The sequence below is a fragment of the Elaeis guineensis genome, chromosome 4 (genome assembly GCF_000442705.2).
Source record: "Elaeis guineensis isolate ETL-2024a chromosome 4, EG11, whole genome shotgun sequence".
In the NCBI taxonomy this organism is placed as follows: Eukaryota; Viridiplantae; Streptophyta; class Magnoliopsida; order Arecales; family Arecaceae; genus Elaeis; species Elaeis guineensis.
Window position 1 is genome coordinate 132,940,134 of NC_025996.2, and position 27,215 is coordinate 132,967,348.

At 35.8% G+C, this 27,215-nt stretch overlaps 1 protein-coding gene across 2 annotated transcripts; it reads right to left on the minus strand.

The window, feature by feature from the left end:
- Nucleotides 1–2,138: 2,138 nt before the first annotated feature.
- LOC105042625 (uncharacterized) lies at nucleotides 2,139–4,961 on the minus strand. Of its 2 annotated transcripts, XM_010919907.4 has the most exons (5): nucleotides 4,534–4,958; nucleotides 4,272–4,427; nucleotides 3,336–3,419; nucleotides 3,121–3,226; nucleotides 2,143–2,497 (listed from the first exon to the last, which is right to left on the minus strand). In XM_010919907.4, the coding sequence occupies exons 1-5, from the start codon at nucleotides 4,777–4,779 to the stop codon at nucleotides 2,481–2,483; spliced, it is 609 nt and encodes a 202-aa protein (XP_010918209.1). In that variant the 5' UTR covers nucleotides 4,780–4,958; the 3' UTR covers nucleotides 2,143–2,480. The 2 variants fall into 2 exon arrangements, with proteins under 2 accessions (XP_073112919.1, XP_010918209.1); XM_073256818.1 differs by having other exon boundaries at nucleotides 2,139–3,226; nucleotides 4,534–4,961.
- Nucleotides 4,962–27,215: the final 22,254 nt, after the last annotated feature.

The window sequence follows — 27,215 nt, forward strand, 5'->3', positions numbered from 1 at the left end:
AGGACACAATTTACGTATAATAGCGAAACTATCGCTTGAGATTCTTGGGATCTAGCGGTTGTAGTTATTTTATCAGTTTTGCAATAGTTGTTACTTGGCTGGTGTTGAATTTCTAATTGGTGTGCCAACTTGGTCAGACCGCTTCTTGAATTTTGAATTTTGAATTGGCTGACGTTGAATTGCATGTAGTAGCATCTTCTGGTTGGATAGCTTCTGCTGGCGGTGGCTACTGACAAAATGATTGACGAAAGATTGGCTCAACTATTTGAAGGAATGGATCGAGACTTGCTTCAAACTGGAATATCAATGCTGGGCCGCCCCCTTTAGAGTTGAGGAGAAGGCTCCACAAAAGATGGCATCAGTGGCTCTATGGTGGAGCATCACCATCTTGAAGGTCTTAAGATGATCGACAGGATCGACAGTCCCATCGTAGCTTTTCAGTTGTAGAGCCTTGAAGTGTCGAGGAAGCAGCTCTAGTATGATCCTCGAATCAAAAGGCGAATCATTATTAAACCCATCGTAAGGCATCAAGGAAGTATTACGGATCCCATCGATTCACTGATCAATTTTTCGAAGCCATTGCTCAAGCATAGGGTCTTGAGCAGTACAGGCCTCGAAGTGCTGGGGGATTACCTGTCAGGGATTGAGTCATGCCCTGATCGGGGACTCAGAGATTGCCACCTTCTTAGTTCTAAAATTCTCGGGTGGCTCTGGTGAGTTTGTCTCCTCTCTGGATTTTGTGGAGGGTTCTGTGGCTGTTCCAACTATGATGGTTGTGAAGCTAGATTCAATGGTGGTGTCATCAAGAGAGGTGCAGGGACAGCTTGATCAAGTTGCGGCATTGCCTGTGGAGGTACAAGAACGATCTGGATTGCCTGGATCGCGGTCGTCAGATTTTGGACCTATTGGAAGAGCAAGTTGAACTGATCCGCCTAATCAGCTCCTACAGAGAAGGCATGGGAGTTTATGCCACTGGCGGCTCTACCCGATTGTTAGCTTGGCTCTCCACTGGTCGAGAGTTGGTGGCATTGGTGTGGTAGGATGAAAATCTCTTAGGTAGTATGGTTCTGTTGCTCTCGATTTATGCTCTTCCGAATGGGTTTAGGATCCTTCTTCTAGTGCCAATCTGTTGGTGCAATATTCCGCAAGATGCCGGAATGCTAGAGTGGATGGTGATGTTGGGTCTTCTGGGATGTGATCTGTAAAAAAAATTTAAATAAAAGTTACTCTGGCAGGAACCTTCCGATGCGCAAGTCAGAACTCTTGTTCAACAGATGGAGGAGCGTAAGAGGCAAAGTAATATCGTATCTTTTTTAGGATCCCCTTTAGGTATTGTTTTATGGATAGAGGTGAAAGCTTTAGTTGGTAAGTTGGTTGGCATGATCCCATCTAGTTAGGACATGATTTGTATGTAGTGGCAGAATTATCGCTCGAGATTCTTGGGATATGGTAGTTGTGATTGCCTTATCAGTTTCATGACAGTTGTCACTTAGCTGGTGTTGAATTTCGAATTGATATACCAAGTTGGTATTATCCAGGCGAAGACTGGTCAGCGACGATTAGGAGTCGAATGCCCCATGCTACTTTCAATGAGGAAGTCAATGAGGAAGTCAGGAACTAGGCACTTGCTCGACAAGGAGAGGTTGGTCGATCGGATATGATTGGCTGATGACCATCTTCTGATCGGACCGAGTCGGCCATTCGGACGTGCTGTCAACTCGTCGATCTAGCCTGTAGAAGGTGGCTGCCGAAGAGATATCGACGGCCATATGTGAAAGTTACTGAACGATAGTCGGTGAATCTTTATCTGCTTAGGATGCCGATTGAACAAATGTCAAAAACTAGTCGGCGATAGAGTAACAGTAATTACAACCGACTAAGGGTCGGTGAGGGTCTTAGCAAGCGGACTTACTAAGTTAGATATCCTAAACCTTAGGCTTCTTCATATCATCCGCCCATGCAAAGTTTCCCCCAACAAAGCCTATTCAATGTCATGTTGCTGGCGGAAAGTGGCAAACAGGTTAAGAGAAGGTCCCCATATGGCTCGGTGTGCAACCAGCTTTAATACAACTAATATATAGATCAAGAAAGTATCAAACCAAACAGGGCAACCAAGTGCTTTCATCACACAAAATGTAGTAAAATTTGGACCAATGATCGGACATTGACATTAACGTACCACTCGGTATTCATTTTCATTTATCACTAAAAGAACAAATACTCAAAACAGAGACAGAAGTTTGAACGTCGAGTTCTTCCCAATGCTTAGTACATCAAGAAGTAGAAATGATGATGAATATAGAAAACAATATATGAAGCACTAGCACTATTCAAGTATCTGTTGGAGAGCTCCACATGGCACAGAAGGCATTACTCAAAGAAGCAGTCACACTTCTCAGTACAAAACCATGATACTGTTAGAGAGGTAAAAGCGGCTCTACACTGCACGGCCATAAAGTGCTCTCTGTGTTGGATTCCTTTCAGTTATTCACATCCCCTGCATACCAGTTGGACAAAGAATTAAACTTAAACAACAAAAATTCCTGATGATCAACAGATCAAGTAAAGCGCACTCGAGGAGCAGCAATGGAAAAATACTATATCCCCCATTTCTTATCGTATTTTTCATTCCTGATATTAGTTAGCCATCATAATGCTATTAGAAGTGTGAGGCATCATAACTTATATTTATGAAGTCATTAGTCATTAACAATGAAGTCAGAGGGAGAAAATGAAGTGATACTTCAGTTAATCATCCAATACCAAGAGTCTTAACCACACGAGGGAAGTTTACATGTGTGATCAACTTCTGACTATATCAATAATGATTGGATGCAACTAATGTTCAGCATGAAGGAAATCTACTTATTATTCTGTGCTGGAAACTTGTTACTCCACTAATTATTACCGCTAGTGATTATCAACAACTTCTCTCTGAACTATCTAATAATTTAATTTGTCACATGAAAAGGCGTCCGTCTAAATGTATCAAGAGTAAGATACGAGCCCATGTGCATTAAAAACACAACTATCAATACAAATTCATAGGTGGCAAGATCTTCACAGACATTATGTCTAGAATATTTCTCACTTCAGCAGAAGCACTTGTGGAATGCTTACTCTCAGAAGCTGGAGATACGTTTCTCTTTTTACTAGGTAGGAAGCAGTCACTTTCTTCAGATAGCTGCATCTCCAGGTTCTCAATCTCTTTGCTTAGTGCTTCGGCCTTGGATAAAAATTAAGAAACTTGGATGTTTATCACTTGTAAGCACAAAAAAGAACTTGGATGTCTATGATTGGTAATTAACACACAAGAAATTGTTCTATCTTCTTACCTCCTGATTGGCATTTTGCAGCTTGATGCTTACGCTTGTGTCCTCTCTTTGCAGGGATTCAAGCAGCGCAGACAATCTTGCCATCTGGAGAAATCGCAACGTCTTATAAATAAAAAAATTTCATGGATGCACAATGAAAATGGAAAAAGACTGAGGAACGTGGGTCAGCAGGTTAAAGGCTATAAGTGAAAATATAATTTATTCGAAAACAAACGAAGAGAAAACTATCTTATCTATAAAATATACTGGAAAGACCTATTTCAAATCCAGCATACATATCCAACTTCTCTTTACATTAAGTCACAAGCACGCTAGTGACAAAAGATACAACATAGAAGTACTGCATGAGAACCAATCTATAATGTTAGTAAGTTGGTGATCAAGAAAGCTAATGCGGACCCTAGATCGAAGTAAGATATTATTTTATATACATATGGAACAAGAATAAAGAAGAACAGAGGATCACATGATGTTCGTGCAAACTGTAAAAACTAAATGCCTTCAACAAGACCATATATAGGCACAATATCCAAGAAGCTACACTCAAACGACTCATGAAAGAAGAGAGTAAAGATTGAAAGCTCCTAAAATGGAAGGGAGACGGAAATGATGCATCAAAATATAGGTGAAGCAGGGAATCCAACAAGACTGATCAACGGTCAGAAGTAACCCATACAAGATTGTAGAACATAACGCAAGAATTTATTCTCAGAATTAAATGGATCGGTGAAACACCCTTTGGCTGGTCAAAGGACAAATGATTCAATCAAATGCTTTACTCCAACATTCAAGATTGTCGAGTTGGGATACTGACAGCGGGATCCGGAATAAACGATTCTATCGAAGTTAGTTGAATCCGGAAAATTCAGAAATTAAGTAGTACTATTTTTAGTTTTTCGATCAAGAAGAATCGAAGCACGAAGATTCATCTCGTACCTCTTCCTTTTGATGTCTTTCTACTGCCTCATAACGCCCAAGGTCTTCCGTTAAAGTCTTCGCTTCGTTCTTTAGTGGTGGGACACGTTGCCTTTCCTTCTCCGCATTTTTCCAGAGGCACATCCTCAGCAACGCGGCGTTCAAGTTCCTGCCATCCTGTTACCAGCAAAAAGAAAAGAATTAAAGAACCCCACCCGATTATATGCGGAGAGAGCGAGAGAGGGAGATCAGAAAGGCAAGAATTAGGGAAAGGAGCAAGAACCTCGAGTTCTTGCAAGCGCATGCCTGAGTTGTCCACGAACTCCAAGAGGCCACGGACTTCATCTTGGAGTCGGATCCGCTCATTCTCGCAATCGTAGAGGAGCTGCTGCTGCTGCTCGAGAGCAGAGATCTCATCTTGGACTTGGAGGCTTCTGCGGTCGTCCAGATCGATGAAGGGCTGCAGCTCCAATGATGAGCTGCCGATGGATTCTCGGCTGCTCCTCAGGGACGGTGGAGAGAGCTCCATTGTTTGGGAACCAAGAAAACCCCAAGAACAAGAACAGAGATGGATCTCGAAAATAAGAACAACCAAGAAGCTCTTTCGGGATGGGTAAGGGAGACACGGAGAGAGGAATATGGAGGGAGAGGGGAAGAATGGTTCTATTTAATAAACGATGAAACGCCGAATAGCCGTTACAGGGAAAGATGGACGCCAGCTGTGATCTCTCCACCGCACTCGCGTTGTATCGTTGGACCGGGACCAATTATTCGGGGATACCGGATGCGGTTCCAATGGCACGGTATTTGTTTAAACAGTAGTATTTTGGGAACCACTTATTTGCTGATATTGATGTTACTGCACACGTCTCATTCTATTACGTTATCCTAATTTTTTTAAAAAAAATTTTAATTTTATTTTAAATTTTTATTTAGTACAATAATATCATCCAACATTCAAATTTCTTCAAGTCTGATTATGATTTTCACTGATCTATTGTAATAGAGTCATGGCGTGACTTATTTGTACGATAAAAATTTACTTATATGGTAAAAAATGATAACAATAAAAAATTATAATTTTTATTTTTTAAATTATTTTTTTTCAATGAAGATTTTAATTCATTCCGATCCAAAACTCTCCTTATCTTCTTGGTGTCTGAACCGACGATGATCTTGAGAGAGGTCGTATTTACCTTCGAGGATGAGCATCCGTGATTGATTCTCTATTTCGACAATGAAGGTAATATTTTCAGCTTGTATTAGATTGTACTCATAAATATGTTATAATTTTGGATATTTTTTTTTCATAGTCGCTAATCCTTACATTATGGATCCCTTAATTAATATAAAAAATGATGTAAGAATTACTTTAGCATCAAATATTGGTGGTGATTTTGTATAGAAAGTAATCCAAACTATTAATGAGAGGTGAGTGGAATGAAGTTGAGATGAAAAGAGATTGGAGGAGATAGAGTTGTATTAGTTTTGATCTCTACCAATCTAAAAATAAAATTCTCTTTCTATTCCAAAGATGTAGAAAATAGAGAGGATAGAGATCTTAAAAGAGAGAATTTTTTTTATCTTCTTATTGATGGAAATCCTAGGTGGAGGAAGATGGGAGAAAGAGGAGAGAACTTCTACAATATTTTTCAAATCAGCAAAAGAAGGCCACATAAGCGGATCACATATATAACGTGACAACCTAGTTACGGCAAGCAAATAGAAATTAGAATCAAGATCCGAACTGAAGGAATTTAAAAGTTTGATGATCTGATTATACTAAATAAAAATTTAAGATATAATTAAAAATTTTAGGTTGTTAGGACCGTAGTTCCTAACCAACCTTCTAAAAAAAAAATCTTTATTAGAAGACGGGGTTTATTAGCTTTTATCCACTAGGCTTAGAACCCTATGTCTATACGTGTTGCGAACGGACTTGAGGGGCTTCGTACCCAAGCCAACTCGCTTCAAGCTAGATCGACTCGAGCCGCAGGCGGAGTGGTCAGTCTCCCTTTAATCCTCCAATCCAAAAATGAGCCGACCCTCCCATAAGAGGTCGATTCTCCGAGAATTGTTGCCACATCACCAGCCATATAAATCCCACGTAGAACCTCGAAGGGTGTGCGCTAGAATATAAACAACAAACAATCAATTCACGAATGTACATAATTTTCTTATCTATATAGAAATATATGAATGTACGGATGATGTGGAATATGTACATTAATTAAAAGACGAATCTATGGTTCTACACAATGCAATATTCATAAAATTTTTAAATTAAGGGGTTCCAAAGTATGGAGCAGCATTGCAAATAGAGAGGGCCAGGATGTGCGTCCCGTGCATGCGGACTTGGGTTGTGCCAGATGAATAGGCCGCACTAGGGATTGCCATCCAAGATAGTCGGGTCGTGAATCCTGTGCCGATGGGTTGAGCCAGGGTATTTATGGAGGCAGTACCCCCTACCATCCTAATAGAGTATCCTGACAAATCCCATCTCAGGAGTTCCAAAATATTGAACAACATTGCAAATGGGAAGGATTGGAATGTACGTCTTGTGCACAAATTAAATTCAAACACTATTAATTTAAATAAACACCACAAATTTAAATTTAAATATGAAAAATTGGAAGAGAAGAGAATGATATGTAGCAACCGCTTTGTCACCGTCGCCGCCGCCATCGCTAATACTCACCAAAGGATAGGAAGAAGAGGAGGGAATGACAAGGGAGGATGGTAAGGGTGTGGGGTTCGTGGATCCAGTGCAAGAGATGGTGGATCTGATGAAGAGACAGTGGATCCAATGTCATGATGGTGTTGCGGGGATTGAGGCTCAGGGATGGAGGCTCAGGCAGGCTTCTGACGATGCGGTGGGGGAAGAACGGGGGAGGTAGGGAAGAAGGGGGAGGTGGGGTCGCGGGGATGGTGGATCTGATGCGAGGATGGCGACGTGGGGACTGGAGCATGGGGATGGAGGCTCTGATAGGATTTCGATGGTGCGGCGGTGGAAGAAGGGGGATCGGAGATGGAGGAAGAATGGGGGACATGGGGTCGCAACGAAAAAAAATCGATCAAGAATGGGGAGGTTTTAGGGCTCTGTATTAGTGATGGTGACTACTACATTGCTAAAGCCGTCGCTAATCACTAAATAAGATTAAATAAATAAATATTTAAAATTTAAGAGTTATAGCGATGGTTTTGCCATCGCTAATAACAAAACTACCTGTCGTTAATATATCTTCGACCCTTTGACGATGGTATTCTTTTCAGTCATAATTATTCATCAATAAATATCTCTATTAGTGATAACTGATTTGTTGCCACTGATAGCCATCACTAATAAGAAATATTCTTGTAGTGTTTTACTTTTCGCATGACCAAAATTTTTGTCGGCTTAGCTCATTTTAGGAATGAGAGGCATCCAAAGGTTCTTTAGGTTAGCCCCGCTTCTTGTCTGCCGAAGTCTTTTGCCTGCATAACTTGTTTTCGTGGACTTCAAAGGTTCTTTATGGTTAGCCCTTGCTTTTTGCACGATCAAGATTTTCATCGGCTTAGCTCGTTTTAAAAATGAGGGGCCTTCGAAGGCCTTTTAGGTTAGCCCTCGCTTCTTGACCGTCGAGGTCTTCGATCTAAGTATTGTCGTAAGAAAAATGAGGTCTATGACTACAAAATTATGAATTAGAAAATATTGAAAGAGTGATTATTACACTATTGATAGTACATTCATAGGTTGTCTGAGTTTCAGGATTGCTGTAGTGGTATTTTATCCAATTGCTTCAAGCGGTAGGTTCCGCATCTGATAACCTTGTCCACTCGATAAGGGCCTTCCTAGTTGGATGAGAGCTTTCCTCATTCACTTGGTTGAGATCGGTATGATTGGAGTGGATGGTGACGGTAGGATGATGGCAGCTGATACTATAAAAGAAGCCTCTAGCCGGAGTTGGCTTCGATAGGGATCCTCCAACGCTCAAGTTAGAAACTCAAAAATAGATGAGAAGGAGCGAGTGAGAGAGAGATTGTATACCTGGAGATTCCCTGTTAGCCTCTATTTATAGACAGAGATGAGAGCCGTGAGAGGAAAGAAGTATGAGAGGTCATCCTAGCCATTTCGGGCGCATTGCGCATGATATTTCTGGTCAGATTTTTTGGGATCTGATGGTTGTCCATTGCCTCGTCTGCCTCGTCATCAACTGTTTCTGATTTCGAGGGATTTAAAAAATAGCATGGGAGCTTGAGGTCAACCCTTCCAAATATATCGATTACAGTTGACTGAAGTACCTTAGATCGGTAGAAGCAAGGGTCAGCTAAAGGTAAGCCAGCAAAATCTAGGCCGACAGTGATCGAGGTGGCTTATACACGTCTTCGGCTTAGAGATAGGATTTTCTACCTGTATCATTGCTAAAATGGAGATAGGAGGCTTTTAAAAATTTTTAGAAGTTTTTCAATTAAAGTTCTATTTAACACTCTAAATAGATATCTCTTCAATCTATATGGTATGTGAGTTCAAGATCTTTGGGGCTTTTTCATTTTTTTGAAATATTTGCATATGGTATTTTTTAAGCGAAGATTATATCTTTTACAATATTATATGTAATTTCTACTGAAAAGATCAACTATTTGTATTATATTATATGATTTGGATGTGCTGTTTTAAGTGAGTCTAAATCAGGAGTTATATTTAGAAATTGGAATGGAGGATACTTCTCTTCCCCTCTTGGTTTTAGAAGCTTTCGCGTCAGTCAAACTGTTGATTTGGATGAAAGGTGGGTGAGTCTAGCTAGAGTAGATGAAGACAACGGGTTACCCGGTAACGGCTAAAAAAAAATTTCTTCTGGAACTTCATTTGTCTTGAATTTTTTAATTTGAAAGTTGGATATAACCTTGTTGGTCGTCATTGGTTCCAGGACTTGTTCGGAAGTGGAATGGATATTCCAGCATAACGAAAGATTAATTTCATGGGATAGATTAATGCAAGCACAGATAACATTTATTTTTTATTTGAAATGAGCATTGCTGTCCAAAATGGTTTTTTTTTTTTTAATATGCTCGACCGAATTATTGGGTATAGATATCATGGCTTCCGAAAATGGCTTTCATGGCAAGTTATTCAGGATAAATCGAAGAAGGACCACATTTATAGCCGACCTAGACAGTGGCTTCACCTTTTATATGAATAATTCTAGCTTGGTCAATACCATTGATATATATCAATATTATAGGATAAATTTATTCCTGGAGGAGGAACAATAACTCCTTAATGGCTTCAACCCAACAAAGAAGTGAGAAGTTACTTTTTTTCTCTATTTTATGTTAAGTTTGGAATAGATTTTATGCTCGTGAAACAGCATTTGGCAAGGAGGCATAATGAAAAAGATACTTATGTTGGTCAAACTTATTTATGGCAGGCATAACTATTCTGAGGACGGGCTTTCATAAACTAACAAAAATCATAGGGGGTGGACACTATAATAGATCATATGGGATGGGCTTCACAATATGCCACATAGCTCTTAACACTAATTTTAAAATATGAGTCTAAAAGTCAAAATTTTTTTCTACTAACAGAGTTATTAATTTCATGATTAAAATATTTTCTTTCTTCCTCATTTTCAATGCATAACGATACATACTATATGACCATATAAAATACGCTAAATATATAACAAAATGATACATACTGTAAGATTTTTTGATACACATCTAGCAACGATTTAATACACACATATAGCTAAAGTGATACATAGTTTATCGAATTTAATTTCATCAGTATAGAGTATACAACTAATTGATACACACTTAGTAAAATATTCATCCAACATCCCAATGCACACATCTAGATAAAACGATATACAATTTTCAAAATATAGCATTCATCAATACACAGCACATCAGTAAATGATATAGATTAGATGACTTATTGATACATATTGGAAGCTCTTTTGATACACATCTAATAACAATCTAATACACATCTATAAATAAATTGATACATAGTTTATCGAACTTAATATTCACTAATGCACAATATATGATCAATTGATAGATATCTAGCAAAATTTTATTCGACATCCCAATATACATCTCAATGTGAAATGATACATAATTTTTATAAACTTTCAAATGCACAGACCTTAGAAAAGAAGAGAGATTTAGAAGAGAAGAAAGGATCTCGAGATATATATTAGATCATTGCTGGATATGTATTAAAAAGCTTACAATATGTATCAATAAGCTATCTAGTGTATATCATTGGTTCATATATTATGTACTGATAAATACTATATTTTGAAAAATATGTATCACTTTATCTAGATGTGTGTATTAGAATGTTGGATGAATATTTTACTAGATATGTATCAACCAGTCATATACTATGTATTGGTGAATACTAAGTTCAATAAATCATGTATCAATTTAGCTGTAGGTGTATATTAGATCGTTACTAGATGTGTATCAAAAAAGCTTACAGTATGTATCACTTTATTATATATTTAGTGTATATTATATGGTCATATAATTTATATCGCTATGTGCTAAAAATGAGGAAGAAAAAAAATACTTTAATTACAAGATTAATAATTCTGTCAATAGAAAAAATCTTTAATTTTTAGATTCATATTTTAAAATTAGTATTAAGAGACACATGGTACATTGTGAAACCCATCCCATATGATCTTTTATAGTGCCCACCCCCCATATGACTTTTGTTCTTCATAAACTATTCCTTAGCATAAGCACACATTTATGCTTACATATTTTCTATTTTTTATGTAAAAAAGTCATCATTTTAAATTATTCTAGAAGGTATATTTTGTTATTCAATAGTTGCAATCTAACAAAAATTGATATAACTCATGACATAACTATTATAATAAGCATAAATTATCCTGTTTTTCTTAATCTTGAACCAAACATAGCCTTATTGTTCTCCACCTTTTCCCACTTGTCTATTAATTCGATAAATCCTAATTAAACAATAATTTTTTCTTTAACTTTGGTACAAAAGAATATTGGAGGTTTAGCACAGGTTAAGCATAACTATCCCTAGTCATGCACCACAAAGCATAACCTCAATGGCATTTAGATCAGCCTGCTTGGCTATTTAAAAAGATAATTCATTTAAAACTTATTTTTCTTTTCTCATTGTGGTCATGCTGAATTTAAATAGCAATAGCTAAATGATGGTGTGCAAAATTTTTGAATCGAGGGTTCATAATGTAAGACTTATTTGGTCTTATCAATTTTTTGAATTTTTATTTATCGAATAAATCATGAATTTAGCAGAGTATTAAATCATCAAAAACTTACAGCAGCTTGCCAAACAATAAGATCCATTCTGATGATATCTTATAGTCATTCGAAAGTATCTTTTATTAGGCTCAAGATCTGGAGAAGCCAGAGCCCTTGGGTTTATAAAGAGCTCTTCCATGACATGGCAGATTATTCATTTTATGTTTTCAGCTATTGAAATGCCACATGACCAATGTTATACAGCCTTATTTCATTTGTTGCCTCATTCAGCATCTGATGTGGCATGAATCAACTGGTGCAGTAATTCATAAGCTTTAATAGGTTTTAAAGAAGTTGGATAGACTAGTAATTCATAAGCTTTAATAGGTTTTAAAGAAGTTGGATAGACCTCTTGAATATCAAGTTGAAGCATGAATATTTTGGCAATAAATTTTTTATTTTCGAACTAGGATGAGGAAATTGTGGGCAAGATTATGGTGAGAGTTGGTGGTAAATTAAAGATTTTATCAATCAAAATATTAGGCACCTTGGTAATGAATGGTATTGTTACACCTCCGACTGAAGATTACGAGCCTAGGGCCATGGCAAGGCAACCATCTCAAACTTATATGAGGCATTCCAAATATGAGATCCATACATCACAATAGCATTAATTTAAATAACTAAAAGTTGATATTCAATTAACAAATTCAACTAATAAATATAATTGAAAGTCTTTATGTCAAATAAATTTTGGCTAATAAATCTCAATTAATAATAATATATTTAAATCTAATTAAATAATGTTCATATTCTGAATCTCATTTCTAATCTCTCTCCCAAGCGATATCTATGTCCGAAACTAAGTGTTTGAATCTAAAAAAGAAAAAAGAGGATAATGAGCTTGACAATCCAGTAAGCAATAAATACTTTATTTAGAGTAATCTAGTAATAATAATATACTAAAAATAAGTATGTAAGGTTTATAAATTCAAAATTCAATTTACATATATAATATTTTTCAAATAGTAAGCATGCAAATATGATCCTTTCACAATTCAAATTTTATTTTTTTGATAAGAATTCAAATTTTATTCATAAATTAATTTTTCAGAACATCACATTCATCTTGATAGTCATGAACTAAATCATAGTACTAGAACACAATTTCAACTGACAGAATATCCAATTACTAGCATCTAATCACTCCACTGGCAGGATATCGAATTACTAGTGTACAACCCTTACTGGTAGAATATCGAAGTACCAACATTTAACCTCACTGCTAGAGTTCAATGCATAGCCAAGCTGCGAGTCAAAATCTATCTCAAATCAAAATATTTTTTCAAAAATATAATTTATATTTTGAATAAAAGGTTCATAAACCATGCGACATTAAAATCAAATGGACAATCTATATCAAATTCAATACTTTCGATAATAAATCATTTAACATTTCAGAAAAGAATATATTCAACAATTCAAAATACTATGCATCAAATTCATAAATTATAAATAATTAAAAATAAAAAAATATTTTATAATTTATTGATAAATTTAAAAATAAAGTATTAATTATCTCACATATACTCCAACAAATCCAGATAATTTTAGAAATTTTCTTTCAAACTCTTCAATTAATAGATCATACCATAGTATTATACTGTTGGACATCTTCTTGTCGAGATTACTATACTTCTATATTGGATCAAGTCTAATAATTAGGGAGAAGATGAATAATCAAGAAAGGCATGATTGATGGCTAATCATATTCAATGATTTAGGCCGGTTCGGTCATCTTACTTCATCTGATCAAGATTAGACTAGGATATAGATAGTTCAATGAAGATCATAGATGATCAAATCAATAGTGTCTAATAAGAGTCACGGTAGAGATTGATATGGTGTTCGACGATCAGAAGTTAATTTGATTAAATAATTTTATTTAATTAAAATCAAATTAAGATGTAATTGACTCCACTATATCAAGGGGACTATAACAACGACAAAGCAATATCGACCAATATCCTAATCAGTCCAATCAAGATAGTCATTATGTTGGTTTGGCGATGTTAAGCTATGGCCACAATGACGGTCGCCGATGCCCTTCGGGAGGAAGAGAACCGGTGACATCTGAGTTTTGAAGGCCTGAGATTAGTGCTGGATGCAGCATAGATCTGGGGTCGAGTTAAATAGGAGAGGAATCGAGCTTGTGAATCCTCAAGAATCGGACTACCATGGGGAGTCGATGCAAAAGTGACTCCCGACCAAAGTTCATGTCTTCCCAACACGTACAGAGCATGTGCTCCTGCATTCCCCCGGTCCAGCAAATGTAGATCATGTACTCAATTAAAAACCTAATTTTTTTTTTTTTTCTTCTTTGGTTTTGGTTTTGGGCTGATCTATCCTTATTAGGCCAGTCAAGTGGACAAGCATATTTCAGTATCAGGCCACAAAGGACTGGGTATTACACTTCCAATAATACTCACTGAATTATCAGCAGTCTAATCTCAACGTTTGCTTCAAGGGTGCGCACGCCTAAAATATATGACAGGATTTTCTACTCCCAAATTTCTTGGGTTGAATGTTTGGTAGGATATTTCCTGCTTGCGCTGGGACATATGCTCTTTTGGCAGCATATGTCGTTGGAAATGAATTTATCCTGTTCTACGTACGATTGTATCAAATACACACTAACATCTTTTACCAATACTTGCTGTTGGGAGAAACTTTGCATGGACCGATGATTTGAAGAAGCTCAAGGCCCAGTATATCCAAACCTGATAAGTCCGTCTACTAGGGCTCTCGCCAACCCCTAGTCGGCCGTAATCACTGTCACTCTGTCGCCGACTAGTCATCGATATTTGTTCAATTAGCATCCTGAGCAGATAAAGACCCACCGACTGTCGCTTGGTAACTCTCACATATGGCTGTCGATATCTCCTCGACAGCCGACTCTCATAGACTAAACTGATAAGTCAACAGTACGTCCAAATGGATGGCTTAGTCCAATTAGATAATGATTGTCAACTAATCACATCTGGCCAATCAACCTCCTCTTATCGAGTGGGCCCTCAATTCATGACTTCCTCATCTAAAAGTAGTATGAGGCATTCGACTTCTAATCATCGCCTCGATAATACTAAGTTGGCACACCAATTCGAAATTCAACGCCAGCTAGGCGACAACTGTCGTAAAACTGATAAGGTAACTGCAACCACCATATTCCAAGAATCTCGAGCGATAGTTCCGCCCCTATACACAAATTATGTCCTAGCTAGATGAAATCGTACCAACCAACTTACCAATCAAAGCTCCTACCTCCATCCATAAAAGAAGGCCTAAAGGGAATCTTAAAAAGAGTACGTCATTACTCTATTTCTCACGCTCCTCTAACTATTGAATATGAATTCTGACTTGAGCATCAGAGGATCTTCGCCGAAGCAACCTCCGATCAGAACTTTTTTGCAGATCACATCCCAGGAGACCCAACCTCGCCATCTACTCCAGTGTCCCAGTGCCTTATGGAATCTTGCACCAACAGGCTTCATACAGTCAAACATTACTAGTATCAAAATGCTTTGATGCCATTGCGCTGGTAAATGTTGGAACGGTTAAAGTTTATTTACACGGGGAAATATTTTAAAGTTCTTTTCCATGTGGTCATTTAAACGAATTTGTGAACTGGTTTGTTCATCCATCATCTTAGCTAATCAATTAATAGTCCATGTCTTTGAATCACTCATAGCTTTCATCGCTGATTATTTTGCTGAAGCTCAAAATTTCCGGCTTGCTGACAAGTTCACTTCCTTGTGGACAATCTGGAAAAATGCACCCTCACTCAGAAGTGGTTGGTATCTTCTCACCGCGTCCATTTTCTGGTCTCTCTTGGAAGACACAAGCAATGGGGTCTCCTGCAACATTTCACCTTTGATTGGAGACAGCATTAGGAACTTCTCATCATTTTTTTTTTGGGTAGAAAAACTTCTCATCATTTTAATGCAATATTTTACTGCACTGTACCTGATATTTTAGCTTTTCTGATTCTTCCTAGCTGATCACTCTCTAACTATGCAGAACCCTCCCCATGTTTCCTCCTTTCTCCCTTCGCTTCACTCTCTATACGTATTCCACCCAAAAAATTCAGATGGCCCTCGGCAATATACCAGCACTTTAACAGAAAAAGAAAAATTCATTCTAAATAGAAAATTATATTGGCAAGTGTTGGTGTAAGATTCCGCAAGACGCTGGAACACTGCAGTAGATGGCGAGGTTGGGTCTTTTGGGATATGACATGTAAAAACATCCTGATCGAAAGTTACTACGGTAGGAATCCTCCGACGCTCAAGTCAGAACCTTTGTTCAATAGATGGAAGAGCGTGAGAGGCAGAATAATAGTGCATCATTTTTAGGATCCCCTTTAGGCCTACCTTTTATGGACGAAGATGGAAGCTTTGGTTGGTAAGTTGGTTAACACGATCTCATCCGGCTAGGACACAATTTGCATATAGTAGCGGAACTATTGCTCGAGATTCTTGAGATATGGCAGTTGTGGTTGCCTTATCAGTTTCGTGATAGTTGTCACCTAGCTGGTGTTGAATTTTGAATTGGTGTGCCAACTTGGTCGGATCGCTTCTTGAATTTTGAATTTCGAATTGGCTGGCGCTAAATTTGTATGTAGTAGTGTCTTCTGGTTGGATAGCTTCTACTAGCATTGGCTACTGACGAAATGGCTCATGAAAGATCGACTCAACTGCTTGAAGGAATGGATCGAGACCGGCTTCAAACTAGAATATCAATGTCAGGCCACCCCCTTTAGAGTTGAGGAGAAGGCTCAGCAAAGGATGGCATTGGTGGCTCCTTGGTGGAGCATTGCTACCTTGAAGGTCGCAAGATGGTCGATAGGATCGACAGTCCCATCATAGCTTTCCAATTATAGAGTCTTGAAGTACCGAGGAAGCGGCTCCTACATGATCCTCGAATCAAAGGATGGGTCGTTATTAAACCCATCATAAGGCATTGAGGAAGTATTGCGAATTGCATTGATCCGCTGATCAATTTTTTGAAGCCGTCGCTCAGGCGTGGTGTCTCAAGTGGTATAGGTCTTGGAGTGCTAGGGGATCATCTACCAGGGATTGATTCATGCCTTGATCGAGGACTCAGAGATTGCCAACTTCTTGGTTTTGGAATTCTAGGGTGGCTCTGGTGAGCTTGTCTCTGTTGGGAATTGTATCTTAAAATTAATCGTGTGACGATTGAGTTCTTCTTTATATATGAATTATTGATAAATGAATAAAAATTATTCTGATATTTTTCATCACAAAGTTATATCTTCTTTGAACTCTTATGTTGTGATGAAGTCCTTAGAACTATGTTAGTATATGATAAAGAGAGGATTTATCGTATAGTTGTTAAATATGTCTGCGATCAAATGATACGTCACTACAAGATGATGATGTTTATCGAGTGGAGGTCATTGTGTGCCATATGGGTTGGTTATCCTCTTAACCAAAGAGTGTGGTGACACTGGTATGGCATACAGGTGAGATATAGGAGTACATTATTACTGAACAAGTGACTCACCTGCTGAGCATTCTACTGTCAAGAGCTGCTCGCAAAACATATGGGTATAAGTATCCTTCAGACCTAAGATCATTATAGTGACTTGCAAGTAACTCACTGTATTTTGGTGTCGGACTATCTGAATTTCTAATATAGTGACAGAAGGCTACTGGGTATAGTTAAGTACTTGCGAAGTCTGTGTGTAGATCAAGATGGGATTGACTCCTTCGAATTATTGAAGTTGATGTATCGCTGTATTTCAATTTAGTAAAATCTTAGCCTGGGTAATCCATAAGATGGATTTGAAAGGTTAAAATACAATATGGATGAAGTAATCTCGATTGATAGTTAACCTGAGACCATCCTAGAGCAACCAAGATCAAAAAGATGAATTATGTGATAACTATGTGCATGAGTTCTGAAATATTATTTTATGATAATTCAACCTATCTGGATGTCGAGAATCATTTTTAGATGGTATCTCGATTAGTGCAGAAATTAGTTCCTGTGCTACCGGCTTAATGTTTGAACTTATGGAGTCATGTACACAAGTCAGACACTGCAGGAAAGTATTGACTTATGTTTGTATGTCCAATTTGAAAGTACTTGACTTGATTGAACATATAAGCTAACTTGATTGAGAATTAAGTTATGGATCAAATGGGATTGAAGAGTTGACTATGTCTAGCTAGCACTATACATGAGGTTCAGGTTCGATTCCGGAGATGAACAGTTTCTGATCTATGATTCATCGAGCATATGAAAGATTAGATTTAAGTATTAATTAATTTTAGATTAAATCTAAATTAATTAGACTTAATTGGATCCAAAATTTTAAATTAAATTTGGTACAAAAGTCCTAAAGAATTTGGGATTGACAGCTTTTCGAAATTATTTCGAACCAGCTTCGAATTGGATTTAAATCGGATCCATTTTAGATAAGATATTAGGAATCTTACTTGCACTAAAATTTTTGTCTCTCTTGGGCCGACCAGCACCTGATATGGTGCTGGTTGTGGGTGTCCCATATAGGTGTGGGAATGGGTGCATTGTGGGCACGTTGTGTTGTTCCAATTCTATTTCATCTAGAAGTCTTTCTTTCATGAGTATTGAACTAATTCAAAGCATGTTTGAATTAGGAGTCCTATACTTATTGAGTTATGAGAATCATCTATAAATAGAGAGGTTCTCTACCTATGGATGTATAAGAAACAAATCAGATGGAGAAAAGAGAGAAAGAGAGAGAGAGGCATGAGAAGAGGAGCTCCTTCCCTCCTTCCTTCCTTGGCGTCTCCCCATCATTGCCGCCCATCTCTCCCTTACCATGGGCCAACCTTGGGCATCCTCCTTACTTGTGTGAGGCATTACACTAGCGCCTCTCCTCCTTTGTTTGGTTGGGTTGTGAAGGTGAATCGATCGGAGTTCATCCTGCTTTCCTACGTTGTCTGGCATGCATGTGAAGTAGAAGATCTTAACTTTCAGGCATCCACGAAGGTTTATTTCAGATTATTGAAGATTTGATCTTCAGTCTTGCTATTAATCAAGTAAAAATTTGATCATTGTTCATGTAGATTTGTAAAAAATTTTTAGATGCAATCCGGGCTATCTGAAGAGAAATAGTTTCTCTTCCCTTCAATTGGTATCAGAGTGGAGCTGTGATACATGCATGCATAACTGAATTTTTTTAGATTATTTATATATTGTATGTAATTAAAATTTTATGTTAGATATTAAATCTGATTTAAATTTATTTATATAAAATTTTTGATCTAATTTTGATTGGATTAGATGATCCTAATCAATGGTTGATTGAGATTGTTATAAGATTGTTATATTAGAATTTTGCTGTTACTGAATTTTTGATGAAATAACAATAAAATTTAAAATTTATTTAAAATTTATTTTAATAAAATTTTAATGTTGTTGTTTTCATTATAAAGTGGAACTTATTTTGGATCTGAATTGGATTCATTTTGATAGATATTTGATCTGAATCCTATCAAAATTTATAACTACACGAAAATAGATTTTATCTGAAATTTAATCTTTATGAATTCATGTTTGCATGTAATTAATTTTTTATATGATATCAAATCTGAAACTGATATTTTCTAATCAGTATAAGATATATTTCAGATTTGATATGATGTATATGATGCATCAAATCTAATTAGATTAGATAAAAAATATGATTGATAAGATCAAAGACATGTTCATGACATAAATTATTTTATCAATAATTGTATGTTAATATAACTATATATAAAATTAGATTTTAGATCTTAGTAGCCTAGTACTCGGACTGATGAGATCACCAGATCATCCAGTAATAGGAATTTGAAGAGATTAATCTCTCTTTTACCTATTCGTTGGGTTCTCTTATGACGTATAGAAGTGTCATTATTATCCGATTTCATGAAAAAAAAAATTAAATAGATTTTTATAAATTATTTTGATCATAAATATATTTAGATTAGATCTAAAGTGATTTATAATTCATTACAATAAGATAAAATTTAGATATAAAATTATTTTAAATCTAAATAGTATATTACATAAGATGTAATCAGTATGGATCTAAAAGTTGTCATGATGCATATGATGTATGTATGAAGTTTCGATCATATCTATGTATGTTAAATTATTAAACATATTATGAAAATTTATTTTTATGGATTGAAATATATGATATATTTTATCTAAAATCCTGATGGAATAGTTCTACAGACTGAAATACATGTTTCACATACTTAATTTTGAATTAAATTTGAATGATCTAGATTTGAGAATTGAAGATCATTAAGACACCATATAAAATGATGGGCAAAGGGTTAGCTTGAATTAGGTCCCTTTAATGGGTTAGATCTAGGATTAGAAATACATATAGACCAAATAGAGAAATTTGTTAAATCTAATCAAGTGTTGAATTAGATTAGATCAGAATTTCTCTAAATCAATCTCAATAGTTGAAGTTTGATCAAGTCTATATGTTTGACCCTAATAAATGGACCATGATCGTAGCTCCATGGTTGAGCCCGAATCTTTTGGTGGACTAAATCAAAATTAATTAACCAGTTGGTGTCTAAGGTAAGTTTAACAGATTCGATCAAATAATTTTTAATTGAAAGCTATTCACCTAGACATGTCTACGGTGAGTTAAGGGCACATCCCTCCCACTGATATCACTTACTTGACCAACATGATAGATTATGTTTTGATTAAGATCACTAGTCGATTCGTGCAGACCCATGCCATTAAGGTGAATCAGTGTGACTGATTTAGGTGTCTTTAGACCAGCTTGTATCTAATCCCCTACATGACTTGGTGAAGTCAGTGAGAGGATTTGCAGCTTGCAGGTCAACTTCTTCTCTTATTCTTAAGTCAATGAAATCAAAATTTCTAAATTATTAGGTCCATAAAATGATACAATTATAGGATAACTTGTTCATAGCCTCCAATTAAGATGCGTGATAATGAGTCCAATATTCTAAATAGGTATTGGAGGTGCCACACGTCTTGTGTCTATTACATATTGAAATTGTCATTTATCATATGACCATCATGATATACCTTCAGATCAATGCTCAGGTTGGTTGAGCCACACTCGAGCCTAGACATCCGTTTGTTGGATGCACTTAGTGTTATTATGTTAATTATTAGACCTAACCATGATTTTCAGTGGAGACGCCACATGCCTACTGAAGGGATGTTAGGGGCCAAACTTAATTGCTAAAAATTATTTGAAGAAACAAGTGATTATGAACCTATCCATGGATGCACTAGGGTTGGCCGAGTCACACTTGGGTTCGAATGTAGTCTGTGTGGATTTTAGTACCTGCTAAGAAATTAATATAATTCTTCGAGTTGGAGGTAATGGCTATCAATTCATAAAAATAGTGAAAGGACCTTTAGACTAAAGTCCATGTCTTTGAAATTAAAAATAATTTATATACTAATAGACTTATATTTTTTTTTTCAGTTATGGCTAACACACTATCCCTCCGTATGCTGTTGGACAGTGACAAACTTACCAGACCCAACTTCGATAGTTGGTATCGAAAGTTGAAGATCATCTTGAAGCACGAGTGGATTTTATATATCCTTACAGATGAGACACCTGAAGAACCTGCTGCCAATGCTCCTTGTGCTATGAGAGACACCTATGTGAAGTGGCTCAATGACTGCATGATTGTGCATTATGTGATGAGGACAGCTATGAACAACGAGCTTAGCCATAAGTTCAAAGATGCACAGCCTAAGGAGATCATTCAAATATTGAATGAGTCTTTTGGTACCCTTAAGGATGCTGAGAGACACAAAACTTGCTGCACAGTATTCAATACCCATATGTGAAAGGAGACTTCAATCACCGATCAGATATTGTACATGATTGAGCAGATTGAACGTCTTAGCAAACTTGACTTTCCATTTTATGAACAGTTAGGCAAAAATACTATCTCAATTCACTACCGAAATCCTACCTATCCTTTCTCAGTCATTACAGAATGACGAAGCCTGTGATGAACTACCATGATTTGCTAGGATTACTGCAGACTTTTGAGAAGGACCACCAGCTCTAGAAAGAGCCGGTGAATTTAATGAGAGGTTCATCTGCAGGGCATCGATCTTCTAGGAGAAGAAAGTAGAAGAAGGTGCAGAAATCTTGTGCCGCTGATCTTAAGCAGAGCAAATCATCAACAGTTGACAAGAGTTAGGTAGAATACTTCTTCTATAAGAAGCTGGATCATTAGAAGAGGAATTATCCTACTTATATAGCCATCCTTGACCTAAACAAGTCTAAGAACAAGAGAAAGAAGCAAACAGTTGCTTCACAAGGTACTTATATGATAACACCTTATAATTTCTCTATTTGTGATACTACTACTTGGGTATTGGATACCGAAAGTTCGATTAATATATGTAATTTGTTGCAAGGACTGCAAGTAAGTAGGAAGTTTCGAGAGGACGAGTGATTCTTGAACGTTGGAGATGGAAGCCTTATTCCAGTTCTGGTCTTGAAAAATTTGCAGCTTGTCTTCGAGTCTAGTAGTGTCATGTTAAATGATTGTCATTATTGTCCCTCCTTTTTAATGAATGTTATCTCTGTAGGCCTTTTGACTAAACTTGATTTTAAGTTGGTAATAAAGGATGATTTTTATGATATCATTATGAATGATACTACAATTATGCGTAGACAATTAAAATATGGTATATACATAATATCACGGTCTGTTAGTGTAATGTACACATCTAGTAAACGTCCTAAGTTAGATAATATCAGCGAATCCTACCTTTGGCATTGTAAGCTTGGTCATGTGAATAAGAGTAGGATTGACAGGTTGATCAAGGAACGTGTCCTTAAAATAAATGATTGTGAATCATTGCTTATCTGCGAATCCTATTTACTTGGTAAGATGACTAAGTCACCTTTTAAGGTAAAGGTGAAAGAGCTAACGATTTTCTAGGTCTAATACATACTAATGTATGTGAAACTATAAACATAACTGTCAGAGGAGGATACTACTACTTCATTATGTTTACAGATGATCTATCGAGATACGGATATATCTATCTTATGAAGCATAAGTCAGAATCATTTGAAATATTCAAATAATTCCATACTGAAGTAGAGAAACAGTCCGATCCATGATGGAATTTGCGAGTCTGCTAATCTCTTTTTGGAGATATGCTCTAGAAACTGTCTGCTATATTTTGAAAAAAGTATCGAGCAAATCTGTCGATAAAACTCCATATGAGATATGGACTAGGCGTAAATCGGTGCTCTCACACCTTAGGATAGGGGGGTGTTCATCTTATGTTAAGCATTTAAAGATAGATAAGCTTGGACCTAAGTCCGATAAATGCTTATTCATAGGATATCTAAAGAAAACTAAAGGGTATTTTTTCTATCTCACTACAGAGAAAAAGATATTTATCAACAGCAGGACAATCTTTTTAGAAAAAGAGTTCCTCAGTGAAGGATCTAATTCCTGTAAAATTGGGCTTGATGAAGTTTAAGAGGTGGAAGGACCGACATACACAGAATTGAATTTGATTGAAGAATCGAATCTAGAGTTAGTAGAGGCACCATTAAAGAGATTCGGTAGAGTACCGTGTCAGCCAAATAGGTACTATAGTTTCTTGATCAGGATGGTGATCTCATCGAACTTGATGAGAATAACGAGGATTGTTGAAAATTGTGTCCTAAAATCAATCGTGTGACGATTGAGTTCATCTTTGTATATGATTATTGATTATTGAATAAAAATTATTCTGATATTTTTTATCATAAAGTAACATCTTCCTTGAATTCTTGTGTTATGATGAAGTCCTTAGAACTATGCTAGTGTGTGATAAAGAGAAGATTTATCATATAGTTCTTAAACGTGTTTGCGATTAAATGATACGTCATTACAGGATGATGACATTTATCGAGTGAAGGTCGTTGTATACCATATAGATTGGTTGTCCTCTTAACCAAGGAGTGTGATGACACTGGTATGGTATACAGGTGAGATATAGGGGTACATCGTCACTAAACAAGTGACTCACTTGTTGAGTATTTTGCTGTCAAGAGCTGCTCGTGTATGGATATAAGTATCCTTCAGATTTGAAATCACCATAGTGACTTACAAGCAACTCACTGTACTTTGATGTCAGACTATCTGGATTTCTAATACAATGACAGAAGGCTATTGGGTATAGTCAAGTACTTGTGAAGTCTGTGTATGGATCAATATAGGATTGACCCCTTCAGATTATTGAAGTTGATGTATCACTGTATTTTAATTTAGCAAAGCCTTGATCAAAATAATCCATGAGATGGATTTGAAAGGTTGAAATACAATGCGGATGAAGCAATCTTGATTAATAGTTAACCTGAGACCATCCTAGAACATTAAAGGTCAAAAGGATGAATTATGCGGTAACTATGTATATGGGTTCTGAAATATTCTTTTATGATAATTCAATCTATTTGGATATTGAAAATCATTGCTAGATGATATCTCGATTAGTGCAGAAATTGGTTCCTGTGCTACCGGCTTAGTGTTTGAACCTATGGAGTCACGCACACAAGTCAGACAAAGTAGGAAAGAATTGGCCTATATTTATATGTCCAATTTGAAAGTACTTAACTTATTGAACATATAAGCTAACTTGAATGAGAATTAAGTATGGATCAAACGGGATTAAAGAGTTGACTATGTCTAGCTAGTACTACACATGATGTTTAGGTTCAATCTCGAGGATGAATAGTTTCTGATCTATGATCTATAGAGCATATGAAAGATTGAATTTAAGTGCTGATTAATTTTAGATTAAATCTAAATTAATTAAACTTAAATGGGTCCAAAATTCAAGTTAGACTTGGTACAAAAGTCCTAAAGAGTGTGGGATTGACAGCCTTTCAAAATTATTTCGAACCAGCTTCGAATTGGATTCGAATTGGATATGTTTTGGATGAGATATGAGTGCTTCCACTTGCACTAGGATTCTCATCTCATGAAGGATGACAAAAATCTAATTTGGTGCTTATTTGGGGTGTCCCAACTGGGTGTGGGAGTGGGTGCAAAGTAAATGTCATAAGTGATTGTAATTCTATCTCATGTAGGAATCTTTCTTTTATGAGTATTGGATCAATTCAAATCAAATTTGAGTTAGAAATCCTACTCTCATTGGGTCATGAGAATCATCTATAAATAGAGAGGGTCTCTACTTATGGATGCATAGCAAATAGCAAACAAATCAGATTAAGAGAAGAGAGAAAGAGAGAGAGAGGCGTGTGAAGAGAGAGATCCTTAATCTTCTCCTATATCTCTCCCTTTGTTGTCGCCTCTTCTTTTTGGGCGTGAATTCTTCTTGGGCATCCCATTTGCTGGTGTGAGGTGTCACACCAACACATCTCCTCCCTTATTTGGTTGGCTTGTGAAGACAACTAGATTGGAGTTCATCCTACTTTCCTGCAGCGTCTAACGTGCACGCGAAGTAGAGGATCTGCACATCTAGTCCTCCATGAAGGTTTATATCAGATAAATTAAGATTTGATCTCTAATTTTATTGCAAATTAGGTAAAGATTTGATTCTTAATTAAGTAGAATATTAGAAAAATTTTTAGATGCAACCTGGATATTCTGGAGGAAAACTGTTCCCTTCTCTTCAATTGGTATCAGAGTAGATATGAAATATATGTATGCATAACAAAATTTTTTGAAAAGAATTACATGACATATAATTGAGATTTTTTATAAAATATTAAATCTAATTTAAAGTTATTTATATAAAATTTTTGATCTGATTTTGATCAGATTAGAGGTGCCTAATCAATGGTTGATTGAAGTTATTATAAGTCTATTATAACAGAATTCTACTGTTACTGAATTTCTGATGGAATAACAATGTGAATTAAAATCTATTTTAAATTTATTTTAATAAAATTTTAATATTATTATTTTTTTTATAAAATGAGATTTATTTTAGATCTGAATGAGATCTATTTTGATGGATATTTAGATTTGAATCCTATCGAAATTCAGTATTGTGCGAAAATAGATTTTACCAAAAATTTATTCCATATGCATCCATATTTGTATCTAATTAATTTTTTATATGATATCAAATCTAAAATTGATGTTTTATAATCAGTATAAGATATGTTTCAGATCTGATATGATATATATGATACATTAAATCTAATTAGATTAGATGAAGAACATAATTGATAAGATCAGGGATATGTTCATGATACAAAATTATTTTGTCAATAATTACATGTAGATGTAATTGTATATGAAATTAGATTTTAGATCTTAATAGTCTAGTACTCAGATTGATGAGATCACCAGACCATCCGATCATAGGAGATTGAAGAGATTAATCTCTCTTTTATCTATTCGATGGATTTTTTTATGACATGTAGGGATGTCATTGTGATTCGATTTCATGAAAAAAAAAGTGAATAGATTTTTATATATTATTTTGATCATAAATATGTTTAGATTAGATTTAAAGTGATTTATGATTCATTATAATAGAATAAAATTTAGATAAAAAATTATTTTAGATCGAAATTATATGTTACATATGATATAAATGGTATATATCTAAAGGTTGTCATGATACATGAGATGTATGTATGAAGTTTAGATCATACCTATGTATATTTAATTGTTAAACATATTATAAAAATTTATTTTTATGTATTGAAACATATGGTATGCTTCACCTGAAATCCTTGTAGAATAGTTCTACAAATTAAAATACACATTTCACACACTTAATTATAAATTAAGTTTTAAATGATCTAGATTTAAGAATTGAAGATCATTAAGACACCACATAAAATAATGGGCAAAGAGTTAGCATGAATCAGGTCCTTTTAATGGGTTAGATCTAGAGTTAGAAATATATATGGACCATGTAGAGAAGTTGATTAAATCTAATCAAGTGTTGAATTAGATCAGATCAATAATTTTCTAAATCAATCTCAATAGTTGTAGTTTGATCAAGTCTGTATATTTGATCCTAATAAATAGACCATGATCATTGCTCCGTGGTTGAGTCCGAACCTTCTGGTGTGCCAAATCAAAATTAATTAACCAGTTAGTATCTAAGGTAAGTTTGACAGATTCGATCAAGTGATTTTTAATTAGGAGCTATTCATCTAGATGTGTCTACGGTGAGTTAAAGGCATATCCCTCCCACTGATCTTACTTATCTGGCTAGTGTGGTAGATTATGTTTTGATTAAGTCACTAGTTGATTCATGCAGACCCATGCTATTAAAGTGAATCAGTATGACTGATTTAGGTGTCTTTAGGCCAGCTTATGCCTAATCTTTTACATGACTTGGAGAAGTTAGTGGGAAGATTTGCAGCTTGCAGGTCAACTTTTTCTCTTATTTTCAGATCAATGAAATCAAATCTTCTAAATTATTAGGTCCATAAAGTGATAAAGTTATGAGATTACTTGATCATTACTTCTCATTAAGGTACATGATAATGAGTCTAATATTTCAAATAGGTATTGGAGGCGTCACACGCCTGGTGTCTATTACATATTGGAATTATCATTCATCATATGACCATCATGATGTACCTTCAGATCAATACTTAGGTTGATCGAGTCACATTCGGGTCTGGACATCCATTTGTTGGATGCACTTGATGTGCCA

Bases quoted from the DNA above. Each gene is read 5' to 3' on its own strand.
- LOC105042625 (XM_073256818.1), bottom strand. From the start codon at position 4,779: ATGGAGCTCTCTCCACCGTCCCTGAGGAGCAGCCGAGAATCCATCGGC. The intron at 4,428-4,533 runs GTTCTTGCTCCT...TGCTGGTAACAG, and splicing joins TGCGCTTGCAAGAACTCGAG to GATGGCAGGAACTTGAACGC. The intron at 3,227-3,335 runs GTAAGAAGATAG...TTTTTATCCAAG, and splicing joins TGCAAAATGCCAATCAGGAG to GCCGAAGCACTAAGCAAAGA.